Here is a 15,347-nt window from a genome sequence, read left to right on the forward strand (position 1 = left end):
TAAACATCAAGTACTTTAACAAAAGTGCAATATTTATACAGTGGTTGCACACCTGTGACCCAAAAGTGATTTCAATATTTCTTAATTTTCCTAACCCTATCACTACGCCTGGGTGCAGCCCCAACATCCACAGCGGAGGTTGTGTTAGGATCCTTGGCCAGAACCTGGGATATTTATTTGTTCACGGGATGTGGGGGTCACTGGCTAGGCCAGCATTTATTACCCATCTCTAATTGCCCTCTTTCAGAGGGCATTTAAGGTCAACCACATTGTTGTGGGTCTGGAGTCACATGTAGGCCAGACCAGGTAATGGCAGCCGATTTCCTTCCCTAAAGAAAATGAGTGAACCAGATGGGTTTTTATGACAATCGACAATGGTTTTGTGGTCATCATCAGACTTTAATTCCAGATTTTTACTGAATTAAAATGTCACCATCTGCTGTGGTGGGATTGAAACTCAGGTCCCCTGAGCATTACTCTGAGCCTCTGGAATGCTAGTCCAGTGACAATACCACTACATCACCACCTCCCCAAAAGGGGAGATCAGCTCGGGACCAAACGTTTCGATTAAAGTAGTTAAAGGTTGAGGTTCAAGATGTTTACCAAGTTAATAATGCCACGAGATTGCATGGGTTTTGAATAAATTAAAATTTGCTATGCAAGTTCAGAAAGATAAAACAATTTACAATATGTATCTTATACTCTACCATTCAGGGTAAGTCTGAGGTACATGTGAATTAACAGACGGACTGTGGTTGAACACACCACACTACAGAGTCAATGACAGATGCAACCAAGACAGAGCCCATAGATTTCTCAAGAAATGACCCAGAAGATAGTCCCACTGTGAGTCAAACAATCTCACTAAAACTTTATCTTTCTCACGAGAGTTTCCAATCTCCACCTTTGAAGATCCTGCCTTTGAATTCTCTCCAAACATCTCTCCCACTCAGAGGGCTTTAACACCTTGCAAGGTTTCAATCTCACCTTCTGAGATTCCAGCTGCCTGGATTCCTGAGTGACTCGACACTGGCTCACAGGCACTTTCAAACCTGTGGCCCCGCTGAGCAGAAAACCACTGCTCGGGGCGGGGGGAGGGGTACCTTTACTCCAAAGGCCCACAGTACAGAGTCAGCCTGCTAACTGCAACTCTTCCTTTAACTCAGAGCCTATTTCATTGTTCCCTTCTTTTAACTTACTTAACAGGCCGATTCCTGCCCCTATGTCTGAGATACTTCTTGGTTAGCAGACTGCCTCAAACTGACTCCCTGACAAGAGTTGTTCACTGACACTTGAACTGATCTGGAAACCTATCAAAATATACCCTTGTTACTAAGTACATCCTGTCCCTTAAAAGTCCATAGCCCGCAAATTTAACATAGCACCCACAGACATAATGAATTGAAATTATAACAGGTGGAGGCAGCCTGCTGACTGTTACATCCTGTTGTCTGTGATGACCTTGGTGGATGTCCTCTGGTGTCCTGAGGCCTAGAAGGCTGCTGCCTGATAAGGGCCTCCTGCACAGGGGCAGATGCACCCACCTCAGCCTGAGTGGATGGGGGTCACAGGCAGAGGGGACTGAGAGTGGCTGGACACCCTTGGAGTATCCTGTGCGGAGGCCCCCATGATCTCCAGTTGACACTCATCCTCCCTGTGGGTGCCTGAGGGCCCCTCCCTGACTCCTTGAGGTGAAGGGGCACCTGGAGGGAGTTCAAGGTGCCCTGATCGACTCTCACCTAAGCCACTTATGGATCCCATCAATGTCTGTGGCCACGGACTCCAGGATCGAGCGCAAAACCGGCTGGACCAAGGTCTCCATGGCGGTTGCCAATTTTCCCATGGTGATCTTGAGGCGCTCACATGTTGAAGCCGTGACATCAGACAGAATGTGGAGAGACTGCTCTATTCTTCACTCTAGTCTGCTGAGTGACTCTCGCGTCTCTGCCTGATGTTCCACTGCCTGCCCTTGCATCTCCAGCATTGTGTCGGTGGCCACTCGCAGAGGCTCATCATCTGACTCAGACTCAGCGGATATCTGATCTCCATCAGTCCTCCGAGTTGCAGAGACCTGAGTTGTCACTGCCTCTGATTGCTGTGGAGATGTGTCTGTGAGGTGTTCTCCAGTAGGTAACCCTGAGCCTAATCTAGAGCTGTGACCCACCGAGGTGCACTGATGGAGGGTGTGGGTGAACGCAGTGACTGGTCTCCTGTAGTGGCTTCCTCAGCTCCCTCTTCCGAGGTGGTCTGGGGCCTGGGGCTTATGTTGGCCCTCTGCCTGTGCCTGGACCTGCTGGTGTCTGTAAGAGAGAGAAGATAGATCTAGTTCATGAGCAGGCATAACACAAGATTGCATGTCACTCAATGTGGATGTCAGGATGTGATGAACTCGTGGAGGTGTCATCTGTACTCGGTTGCTGGGGTAATCCGATCTCCCCTCGCCCTCAGGAGCGATCCCTGTCCTCCCCCCAGCCAGTTCGGCAGCACCCTCCTCGAATGTAGTGTGGTCAACAATGTTGGCCATACTTCCACTGGTCTGGGATCATCTTCCCTTCTGTTGTGGGCCAGCTTGGACTGCATGAAGACAAGTAAAAGGAATATGGTGAGAAGGGATGGAGCTGAGCTCGGGAAGCAGGCATGCCCCCCTGTGTGTGGTGAGACCACCCTAGAAAGGGCTGTGGATGGAGTGTGAGCAGCATGATAGAGGAGATGGTGGTGATGTGAAAGTATCCAGGAGAATCAATGTTGATATTTGGCCCACACTAATGATGTTGTGTGAGGTCCCTGAAGAGTGTAGCCCTTTGAGTACACAATGCCACGATGAGCGTTTGATATTGAAGGCAATTGGAGCTTGACTTACTCTAGCCGAGCGGATGAGATCATTTATCCTGTTCCTGCAGTGGATAGCGTTCTGGGTGTGGGTGCCAGCCCCACTGATCTGCCTCGCTATGGCCTCCCAGGCTGGAGAGGTGAGGCTGGGGTGCTTCTTCCAGCCATCCCTGAGGTAGAGGACATCCCGATGCTGCTGTACTCCTCTGATAAAGGCCCAGAGGGTGCAGGGCAGAAGCAGGTGCAGCTTTGCTTTGCAGTTATCTCTGTGGGTCTCCTGGAGACAGCTGGGCTGGAGAGAGTGAAAAGTGCGCGCACAGGCGGTGTTTTCAATATGGCACCCGGATCTTCGAGCCCATTAGGTAACAGCGGGGTGGACAAATCCCATGTGATTCAGAGAGATATTCACCTGAGCATAATGAATGAGCTTTCTGAGCGCGGAATCGGACGTGATTTCCCGACACTCCGACCAGCAGGAAACACTCCACGGAACCCGCCCACCACCACACTTAGCTTCAAAAATGGAAAGTTCTGCCCCCTGCTTCAGTGTTGGGTTAGTGAGCTTCCTCCTGTGCTAATACAGCCAATATGTTGTGTCAACACTGCCCCGAGACAGTGAGGAGAAAAGTCTATTTCTGCTGTTGGCAGAGTATTTGTGTGTCTGCCAGGACTAAGCTGCTCCTGCTAAAGATGCCTTTTGAATTCACTACAGGAACACATCTGGAAATTGATCATTTGGGTAAGTGACTAGTGTAACTACCATAAAACTGGAATTCTTTCAAATCATAACAGAGCAAGAGATCAACATTTTCAGAGAAAAGGGGAAGAAAATGTAAATGATAAAAAAAATACCAGTTTCTGTTTGAACTGATTGAGTTACTAGCAGTTTATACAAACAAGTTTATTACTTTTCATTAGAACTGAAGACTGCTTCAGTTCATTTCGTAGACTGGATGCAAAAGCTGCTACAGCCAAGTTTCAGCAAGACCTTGGATTCCGCATGTTAAGCTGCGGCAGAACAGATTTGGTGAATCAAGCCATAGAACTGTTAGGACTGGATGGTGTTAACACCATGGATAACCAGGTAAAAGTTATTTCTTTTCAGATTTTCACTTTACACAGGGAATTCCAATCAAAAATAAAAAGTCAATTGATAATTGTAATTTATATTGGGTAGTGTTCTTGTCAGGGTGTCTTTGAACATTCTATGAAACATCTGAATGTGTTTGAACAAAATGAGAAAAGAAGGACTTGAATTTATATAGCGCCTTTCACAACTTCCGACTGTCCCAAAGTGCTTTATGGTCAATGAAGTAGATTTGATGTGTAGTTGTTGTTGTGATGCAGGAAACACAGCAGCCAGTTTGTGCACAGCAAGCTCCCACAACAACATTGAGACAATGAGCAGACAATGTTTTCTGTGATGTCGATTGACAAGATTGTCTTCTTTAGTGGTTTGACAACTTGACTTCACTAGCAGAATCTGTCCTTCTCAAAGCGCAGGTTCTTTTTTGGCTTAGAGCATTGACAATGCTCCGAATCTTTTCTGACAAACCAGTCTTTGTGTGTGAGTTTAGTTAACAAGAACTTACATTTCTGTAACTCCTTTATAGGTTAAAGAATAAAACAGCCCAAGGAGCTTCATAGTGTATTATCAGACAAAATTTGATACTTAACCAGTAACTAAAAGCTTGCCCAAAGGGACAGATTTTAGGGAGTATCTTAAAGGAAAAAAGCGAGGTAGAGAGATGGAGATACTGAGGGAATTCCAGAGCTCAGGGCCTAGACAGCTGAAGGCATAGCTGCCCATGATGAAGCAAAGGAAATTATTCAAAAGATCAGAACTGGAGGAATGCCGAGACTGTTTTAGGCTTTTTAACCTAAGGGCCATCACTGTTAAATTAAACTGTGTCCTCAATTGCTAATATAGGAGTGGGGTTACTTGGTGATTTTTCACCCAGGAACATTAAGTCTAATATAAAATAAAAACAGAAAGTGCTGGAAAAACTCAGCAGGTTTGGCAGCATCTGTGGAGAGAGAGGAACAGAGTTAATGTTTTGTGTTGAATACGACTCTTCTTCAGGACTAAGTTGAATTGTGACCTCGCTAGTATTTGCTTTTCTCAGCATTCCTGAGTTCAGATATACTGTGTGCATTGAACAAAATGGCCATGTTAAATAGCCAGGGCTCAGTTGCATGAATCACCGGTTTTTACATTCAATTCCCATTCTAGAAGTCTGAGCACAAAGATCTCTAGTGCAGCACTGAGGGGCTGCAGCAGTGTTGAAGGTGCCGCCTTTCGTTTGAGATGTTAAACTAAGGCCCTGTCTGCTCTTTCAGAGGGATGTAAAATATCCCAGGGCATTATTTTGAAGAAGACCAGGGAATTATTCCTTGGACAATATTTATCCCTCAATCAGCATCACAAAAATAGATTGTTTGCTAATTATCATATCCATATTTGTGGGATCTTTCTGTGTGCAAATTTCTGCCCTGTTTCCTACATTATAACAGTGACCACGTTTCAAATAATAAGTACTTCATTGGCTCACTTTGGGATGATCTGAGATTGTGACACAGTGAAATAAATACAAATATTTCTTTCTTTTCCCAAATACCATCGAAAAACTGATGAATAACAATCAAGTATGTAAGGTGATTGAATTTGATGGTGATGTTTTTAGTATCGTTGATCAGCCAGAGTTAGATCAGTTTATTTATTTTTGCTTTAAAGGCCTTTCCCAATGTTCTCATCTGAATGTAGAGGCCTGTGACAATGCTTTTCCATGAACTCAATGATCCAGATAACTTATATAAAAGAGTCTTTTATATTTCAGGCAGGGTCTTTAAATTCTAACCTATGACTGTTATTCTCCTGGATTTACCTTCATGTCACACTGCTGATTTCCCCATAAAATACAATCTGAGGGGAACAGTATGTGCAGAATAGCTGCGACAAATCAACACACAAGATAATTGCACCATATGACACCGTCATACACAAACACCCTAGGATTGGGTGTAGATACATGAGAACGTCATGGCAGTGAATTATCACAGCAGTATGCACACGCACAGTGAGCTTTGTCCCTTCACTGGCAGCAGACATGATGACGCAGGAGAATCCAAGCTTATATCATACCTCAGACCCAATTGTTTCAAAATAAACCTGGCAGTTTTAGCTTCATGTGGCCACTGATTGTGTAATGGGAGCCAGCAAGCTAATAGAAACTGTAAAAACAACTTAAGGTCATGTTTCAAAGAGCCAAGACTGTCCCACACATTGTATATATCATTATTGACCAAGTATCTCAAAATTTCTTCTACTATCATGATCTAAAATGTAACCACAACCCAAATGTAATCCCTGTGCCAGCCCAAAGCCCAGGGCTAATGCTAACCAGTTCTAATATTGTGGGTGTATTAATATTCTTGCATTGTTAATAATCATTCCTTTTCCCTGCTGGATTTGCACAGGGAATGACACCACTAATGTATGCCTGTGCTGCTGGAGATGAAGCCATGGTCCAAATGTTAATTGATGCCTCTGCAAACTTGGATCTTTCAGTAAGTCTTCATTAACTTTAGATAAGTAACTATCAGATTTCTCAAAAATTCACAAGGGCCTGATAATTGAACAATTCTGTCTCATCTCCTCTACTCAGCTACCCAGCAATACTCAGAGATACCCTTCAGTGCATCCAGACAGCAGGCGCTGGACCGCTCTCACCTTTGCCGTTCTGCACGGACATATCCCTGTTGTTCAGGTATCAGATAATCAGGACTAAATGGCTTGGTACCGATGGTTTGTGTTATACATGGTATTTAAGAACATTTATGTTTACAGTTCATGTTTTTATATAAACAGGCATTTTTCACTGGACCATAGGATGCTCTTTTTTAATAGAATATGATAAGTCTGATAACTGCCTCATCTCCAAGGATAGGAAATTGGCTGAGTGACAGGAAACAGAGAGTAGTGGTTAATGAATGTTTTTCAAACTAGAGGAAGGTTTGGAGTGGCGTTGCCTAGGGGACAGTGTTGGGACCGTTGCTTTTCCTGATATATGTTCATGACCTAGACCTTGGTGTACAGGGCACAACTTCAAACTTTGCAGATGATACAAAACTTGGCATTGTGAACTGTGAGGAGGGTAGTGTAGAACTTCTAAAGGACACAGACAAGTTGGTGAAATGGGCAGACAAGTGACAGATGAAATTTCGTACAGAGAGGCATGAAGTGATTCATTTTGGTAGAAAGAACATGGATAGACAATATAAAATAAAGGGTACAATTCTAAAGTGGGTGCAGGAGCAGAGAGACCTGGATATATATGTGAATAACTCATTGAAGGTGGCAGGACAGGTTGAGAGAGCGGTTAATATAGCAAACGGGATGCTTGATATGCTTTATCAATAAGGGTATAGAGTAAGAAAACAAGGAGCTTATGTTAAACCTGTATAAAACTCCGGTTTGGACTCAACTGGAGCATTGCGTCCAGTTCTGGGCGCTGCACTTTAGGAAGGATGTGAAGGCATTGGAGAGAGTGCAGAAAAGATTCACGAGAATGGTTCCAGGGATGAGGAACTCCAGTTGTAAAGAGAGATTGGAGAAGTTAGGACTGTTTTCCTTGAAGAAAAGAAGACATAGTGGAGATTTGATAGAGGTATTCAAAATCATGAGGGGTCTGGGCAGAGTAGATAGAGAGAAACTGTTCCCATTAGTGGAATTGTCGAGATAAGAGAGCACAGGTTTAAGGTAATTGACAAAAGGAGCAATGGAGAAATGAGGAGAAAAATGTTTGAGTCGTCAGGGTGTGTCTACCGGTAGAGCACAGAGTAGACAGATTATATCTTCAGTTGGCTGATTTGATGCCATTTTAAGTTTGCTGTTATAGTTAACCTCGTCTGTTAAACATGCACAGCTGAATAGCCTTCTGAAGCAGCACTGTCCTAAAGGATCATCAACTACTTACAGGTTAGTTGCTGATTGATGTCTGTTGGATCTTGCTGCGATTGTAGAAATGTTTGGTGGTTTCTAGAGTTCTATAAAGTTAATAAAGTCTACAGGCAGTGGTGTGACAGGTGCTGAAGGACGTTGTCCTGACCTCAAGGATCCTGTACAAACCACTTGCCCCGACTTGCTGTAGGGCTGCATCATGACAGAGAGGATGTGCAAAGGTGACACAAAGCAGGCCAAGCCGCTGGAAGAGGGAGGAGTGGGAGGGGATGAAGGGCTGTGAGCAGGAGGCCATGTCCATCCAGGGTGTTCAGGGAGCAATTCGCTCACCTGAATCTCAATGAAGAACAGTGTGTGAGACCTCTGTGCTTCACCAGGACATCCTCACTGAAACCACAACCACAAACTCAGAGCAGGACAAGGACTTCAGTAGCCGTGAAGTTGACCATGGTCATGAACGTTTATGCATCTGACTTCTTCCTGGTCAGAGCAGGAGATATTTGCAACACCTCCCAGTTTGCAGAATAGAGATTGCTGAGAATCACTGAGGCTCTCTGTTCCAAGAGAGCTGAATGCATTTCATTCTCTGTTGTGTGAGAGAAGCAGCCAGAGGATTACAGGATTCCACATGGTGCCAGTTGCCTTTGACAGCTCATGTAATTTTACAGTTGCTGCATGTCAACTCTGAGATGTACCAGAGCTGGAAGGAATTGCACTCCTTCAATGTGCAGCTGATGTGTGACCATGCACAGTGTCATGCAGCTCAATGCCTGCGACCCTGCCGGTAATTGTGATGTCTTCGTTCTGCAGCAGCTGCTTTTGAGGAAACATGGACTGTGCTTTGATGACATGGCTCATGAATGGTGCTCAACTCATGCACATGTGAGCAGAGTAGATAATAGCAAAAGCCAGAGGGGAGGCAGTGGCATGGTGATAATGTCACTGGACTAGTAATCCAGAGGCCCAGACTAATGCTCTGGGGACATGGGTTCAAACCCCAGCACAGCAGCCAGCGGAATTTAAAATTCAGTAAATAAATCTGGAATCCCAAGCTAGTCTTAGTAATGTGACCATAAAACCGTTGTAGATTGTTATTAAAAACATGTCTGGCTCACTAATCCCCTTTAGGGAGGGAAATCTGCTGTCATTACCTGGTCTGGCCAGATGTGACTCCAGACCCACAGCAATGTGGTTGACTCATAAATGCCCTCTGAAATAACCAGGAAGACACTCAGTTGTATCAAAACTACAACAGATAAGTCAATAAGGAATGAAACCGGATGGACCACTTGGAGTTGAGCTAGGCACTGAAAATGACAACAGCAAACTCAGCCCTGTCAACACTACAAAGACCTCCTTACTAATATCTGGGGGTTAGTGCCAAAATTGGGAGAGCTGTCTCACAGACTAGTCAAGCAACAGCCCGACATAGTCATCCTTACGGAATCATACCTTACAGATAATGTCGCAGACACCAACACCCTTCCTAGGTATGTCCTGTCCCACCAGCAGGAGTTGCCCTGAGAGTCCTCAACATTGACTCCGGACCCCATGAAGTCTCATGGCATCAGGTCAGACAAGGGCAAGGAAGCCTTCTGCTGATTACCCACATACCGCCCTCCCTCAGCTGATGAATCAGTGCTCCACAATGTTGTACACCACTAAGAGGAAGCACTGAGGGTGGCAAGGGTGCAGAATGTACTCTAGGTGGGGAATTTCAATGTCCATCATCCAAGATTAGATCAGTAGCACCACTACTGACCGAGTCCTAAGGGACACAGTTGCTAAACTGTGTCAGTGGCAGGAGGTGAGTGAACCAAAAAGAGGGAAAAACATACTTGACCTCATCCTCACCAACCTGCCTGCCACCAATGTATCTGTCCATAACAGTATCAGTAGGAGTGACCACCGTGCAGTCATTGTGGAGACAAAGTCCCGCATTCACATTGAGGATACCCTCCATTGTGTTGTGTGGTGCTACCAGCGTGCTAAATGGGATAGATTCCGACAGATCTAGCAACTCAAACTGGGCATCCATGAGGTGCTGTGGGCCATCAGCAGCAGCAGAATTGTACTCGAACACAATCTGTAACCTCATGGCCCGGCATATCCCCGACTCTACCATTACCATCAAGCCAGGGGATCAACCCTGGTTCAAAGAAGAGTGCATTTGCACATGGACTCTTTCAGTATCTGAGGAGTCATGAATGATGCTGAACATTGTGCAATCATCAGTGAACATCCCCACTTCTGATGTTATGATGGGAGGAAGGTCATTGATGAAGCAGCTGAAGATGGTTGGGCCGAGGACAATACCCTGAGGAACTCCTGCAGTGATGTCCTGGAGCTAAGGTGACTGACCTCCAACAACCACAACCATCTTCCTTTGTGCTAGGCATGACTCCAACCAGTGGACATTTTTCCCCCTGATTCCCATTGACTCCAGTTTTGCTCGGGCTCCTTGATGCCACACTCAGTGAAATGCTGCCTTGATGTCAAGGGCAGTCACTCTCACCTCACCTCAGGAGTTCAGCTCTTATGTCCATGTTTGAACCAAGGTCAGGAGCTGAGTGACCCAGGCAGAACCCAAACTGAGCGTCATGAGCAGGTTATTGCTAAGCAAGTGCCGCTTAATAGCACTGTTGATAACCCCTTCCATCACTTTACTGATGATTGCGAGTAGACTGATGGGGCGATAATTGGCCGTGTTGGAATTATCCTGATTTTTGTGTACAGGACATACCTGGGCAATTTTCCACATTGTCAGGACCCCAGTGTTGTAGCTGTACTGGAACAGCTTTGCTAGGGAGCAGCCAATTATGGCGCACAAGTGTTCAGTACCATTGCTGGAATATTGTCAGGGCCCGTAGCCTTTGCAGTATCCAGTGTCTCAACCATTTCTCGATATCACGTGGAGTGAATCAAATTGGCTGAAGAAATTGGTTGGAGGAGGCCAAGATGGACCCTGGTTCAATCCAAATATATTACATCTACTGGTTCCCCTTTATCTATCCTGCATGTTGCCTCCTCAAAGAACTCCATTAAATTTGTCATGTCTGATTTTCCCTTCATGAAGCCATGTTGACTCTGCTTGATTATATTAAGCATTTCTAAAAGCCTTGCTATTACATCCTTTATAATCAACTCTAACGTTTTCCCAATGATGGATGTTAAGGTAACTGGCCTATTGGGGCTGAGGGTTCAATTGAAGGGAAGTGTAAAAAATCAAAAAGCAATGAGAGAGCAGAGGGGCACCGTGCTAAGTGGAATAGATTTTGAACAGATCTAGCAACTCAAGACTGGGCATCCATGAGGTGCTGTGGACCATCAGCAGCAGCAGAATTGCACTCGAACACAATCTGTAACCTCATGGCCCGGCATATCCCCCACTCTACCATTACCACCAAGCCAGGGGATCAACCCTGGTTCAATGAAGAGTGCAGGAGGGCATGCCAGGAGCAACACCAGGCATACCTAAAAATGAGGTGTCAACCTGGTGAAGCTACAACACAGGACTACATGCGTGCCAAACAGCATAAGCAGCAAGTGATGGAGCTAAGCGATTCCACAACCAACCGATCAGATCTAAGCTCTGCAGTCCTGCCACATCCAGCCATGAATGGTGGTGGACAATTAAACAACTCACTGGAGGAGGAGACTCCACAAATATCCCCATCCTCATTAATGGAGGAGCCCAGCACATCAGTGCAAAAGATAAGGCTGAAGCATTGCTACAATCTTCAGCCAGAAGTGCCAAGTGGATGATCCATCGCAGCCTCCTCCAAAGCTCCCCAGCATCACAGATGCCAGTCTTTAGCCAATTCGATTCACTCTACGTGATATCAAGAAATGGCTGAAGGCACTGGATACTGCAAAGGCTATGGGCCCTGACAATATTCCGGCAATAGTACCGAAGACTTGTGCTCCAGAACTTGCCGTGCCCCTAGCCAAGCTGTTCCAGTACAGCTACAATACTGGCACCTACCCGGCTATGTGGAAAATTGCCCAGGTATGTCCTGTACACAAAAAGCAGGACAAATGCAATCCGGCCAATTACTGCCCCATCAGTCTACTCTCAATCAGTTAAGTAATGGAAGGGGTCATCAACAGCGCTATCAAGCGGCACTTGCTTACCAATAACCTGCTCACTGACACCAGTTTGGGTTCTGCCAGGGCCACTCAGCTCCTGACCTCATTACAGCCTTGGTTCAAAAGAGCTGAACTCCCGAGGTGAGGTGAGAGTGACTGCCCTTGACATCAAGGCAGCATTTGACCAAGTGTGCCATCAAGGAGCCCTAGCAAAACTGGAGTCATTGGGAATCAGGGGAAATATCTCCACTGGTTGGAGTCATACCTAGCACAAAGGAAGATGGTTGTGGTTGTTGGAGCTCAGTCATCTCAACTACAGTACATCACTGCAGGAGATCCTCAGGGTAGTGTCCTAGACCCAACCATCTTCAGCTGCTTCATCAATGACCTTCCTTCCATCATAAGGTCAGAAGTGGGGATGTTCGCTGATGATTGCACAATGTTCAGCACCATTCGCGACTCCTCAGATACTGAAGCAGTCCATGTCCAAATGCAGCAAGACCTGGACAATATCCCGGATTGGGCTGACAAGTGGCAAGTAACATTCATGCCACACAAGTGCCAGGCAATGACCATCTCCAACAAGAGAGAATCCAACCATCGCCCCTTGATGTTCAATGGCATTACCATCACTGAATCCCCTACTATCATCATCCTGGGGGGGTTACCATTGACCAGAAACTGAACTGGACTAGCCACATAAATACTGTGGCTATAAGAGCAGGTCAGAAAATATAAGCAGAAGAGTGCAGCAGAAATCAGAACCAGAATGAGTAATAATGGTAAAAAGTCAAAGCTTAAGACCCTTTTATCTAAATGCACACAGCATTTGTAACAAGATAAATGAGTTGACAGCATGAATAGAAATAAATGAATATGACTTGGTAACTATTACAGAGACATGGTTACAGGGTGACCAAGACTGGGAACTCAATATTCAAGGGTATTCGACATTCTGGAAAAATAGGCAAAAAGGAAAAGGATGTGGGGTAGCTTTGTTAATAAAGGAAGGTAACAGTGCAGTGGTGACAAGTGATATAGATGCAAAAGATCATGATGTGGAATCAGTTTGAGTGGAAATAAGGAATAGCAAGGGGAAGAAGTCACGGGTAGGAGTCATCTATAGGCCCCCGAAGAGTTGCCTCTCTGTAGGACAAAATATAAATCAGGAAATAATGGAGGCATTTAAGAAGGGCGCTACAATTGTCATGAGTGATTTTAATCTGCATACTGGCTGGACAAATCAGATTCGCGGGGTAACATGGGAGACAAATTTGTACAGTCCATCAGGGATTGTTTCTTACAGCAATACATTGCAGAACCTACCCAGGAACAGGCTATTTTAGATCTAGTAATGTGTAATGAGGTGGGATTAATAAGAGACCTCATAGTTAAGGACCCTCTAGGGGGTTGCGATCATGACATGGTAGAATTTCAAATTCAGTTTGAGGGCGAGCAACTCGGGTCTCAAACCAGTGTCCTCAACTTAAATAAGGGCAGTTACAGAGGTATGAAGAAAGACTTGTCTAAAGCGGGCTGGAAACATAGATTAAGGGGGAGGTTAGTGGGTGAGCAGTGGCAGACATTTAAGCAGATATTTCATAATGCTCAGCAAAAATTTATCCCTGTTAAAAAGGACTCGATGAAAAGGATGAACCACCCATGGTTAAAAAAGGTGTTCAAGGAGAGTATCCAACCAAAAACTAAGGCATACAAAGTGGCGAAAACTAGCTAGACTATTGGGAATTTTTTAGAAACCAGCAGTGGATGACTAAAAAGCTAATAAAGAGGGACAAAATTGACTATGAAAACAAATTGGTAAGAAATATAAAAACAAACAGCAAGAGCTTCTATGGGTATATAAAAAGAAAGAGAGTAGCTAAATTGAGTGTGGGACTCTTGGAGGATGTGACTGGAGAATTGTTAATGGGGAACTGGGAAATGGCAGATAATTTAAACCAATATTTTGCATCAGTCTTCACGGTGGAGGACACTATAAACACTCCAAATATATCAGATAAACAAGGAGCTAATGGGAGGAAAGATCTTGTAACAGTCTCTATCACGAGGGACAAAGTATTTGACAAACTAATGGGACTAAAGGCAGAAAAGTCACCAGGACCTGATGACCTGCATCCAAGGGTTTTAAAGGAAGTGGCTGCAGAGATAGTGGAGGCATTGATCGAAGTATTCTAGAACTCACTGGATTCCCGGAGGGTCCCAACGGATTGGAAAACTGCTAATGTGACGCTCCTGTTCAAGAAGGGAGAGGGAGACAAAAAACAGGAAACTATAGGCCAGTCAACCTAATATCTGTCATTGGGAAAATGCTAGAGTCCATTATTAAGGAAGAAATAGCAGGACATTTAGAAAAGCTTAACGCAATCAAACAGAGTCAACGTGGTTTTGTGAAAGGGAAATCATGTTTGACAAATTTGCTAGAGTTCTTTGAGGATATAACAAGCAGAGTTGATAAAGGGGAACTGGTAGATGGAGAGTATTTAGATTTCCAGAAGGCATTCGATAAGATGCCATGTAAAAGGTTAATTGCACAAGATAGGAGCTCACAGTATTGGGGGTAATGTATTAGCATGGATTGAGGATTGGTTAACGTGCAGAAGACAGAGAGTCGGGATTAATGGGTCGTTTTCAGGTTGGAAAGACGTAATTAGTGGAATGCCACAAGGATCAGACCTAGGGGTTCAATTATTTACTGTTTAGATTAATGACTTGGAGGAGGGGGCAGATTGTAATGTATCCAAATTTGCTGACAATACAAAAATAGGTGGGAGGGTATGTTGGGTTGAGGACATAAGGAATCTGCAAGGGGATGTAGACAGGTTGAGTGAGTGGGCAAAAACTTGGCAGATGGGGTTTAATGTAGGAAAGTGTGAGGTTGTGCACTTTGGTAGGAAAAATCAAAAGGCAGACTATTATTTAAATAGAGGGGACTCCAGAAAAGTGCAGCACAGAGGGATCTGGGTGTTCTTGTGCATGAAACACAAAAAGTTAGCATGCAGGTGCAGCAAGTAATTAAGAAGGCAAATGGAATTTTGGCCTGTATTGCTAGGGGGTTGGAGTTTAAAAATAGGGAAGTCTTGTTACAACTGTACAGGGTGTTGGTGAGGCCACATCTGGAGTGTTGTGTACAGTTTTGGTCCCCGTATTTAAGAAAGGATATACTGGCATTGGGGGCAGTTCAGAAGAGATTCACGAGGCTGATTCCTGGGATGAAGGGGTTGACTTATCAAGAATGGCTAAACAGATTAGGTCTTTATTCATTAGAGTTTAGAAGAATGAGGGATGATCTTATTGAAATGTACAAGATTCCGAGGGGGCTTGACAGGGTAGATGTTGAGAAGATGTTTCCTCTAGTGGGGGAATCTCGAACTAGGGGACATAGTTACAGAATAAGAGGACACTCATTTAAAACTGAGATGCAAAGGAATTTCTTCTCGCAGATGGTAGT

At 44.7% G+C, this 15,347-nt stretch overlaps 1 protein-coding gene across 1 annotated transcript in view; it reads left to right on the top strand.

Moving 5' to 3' along the window:
• abtb2b (ankyrin repeat and BTB (POZ) domain containing 2b) overlaps positions 1 to 15,347 on the top strand; it is a 313,371-nt gene that overhangs the window by 240,689 nt on the left and 57,335 nt on the right. The window contains exons 6-8 of the mRNA XM_078549577.1: positions 3,748 to 3,913; positions 6,307 to 6,396; positions 6,495 to 6,596. Coding sequence (XP_078405703.1) covers positions 3,748 to 3,913; positions 6,307 to 6,396; positions 6,495 to 6,596 — 358 coding nt within the window. The remainder of the gene's footprint in view (positions 1 to 3,747; positions 3,914 to 6,306; positions 6,397 to 6,494; positions 6,597 to 15,347) is intronic.

The sequence above is a fragment of the Cetorhinus maximus genome, chromosome 9, assembly GCF_964194155.1.
Source record: "Cetorhinus maximus chromosome 9, sCetMax3.hap1.1, whole genome shotgun sequence".
Classification (NCBI taxonomy): Eukaryota; Metazoa; Chordata; class Chondrichthyes; order Lamniformes; family Cetorhinidae; genus Cetorhinus; species Cetorhinus maximus.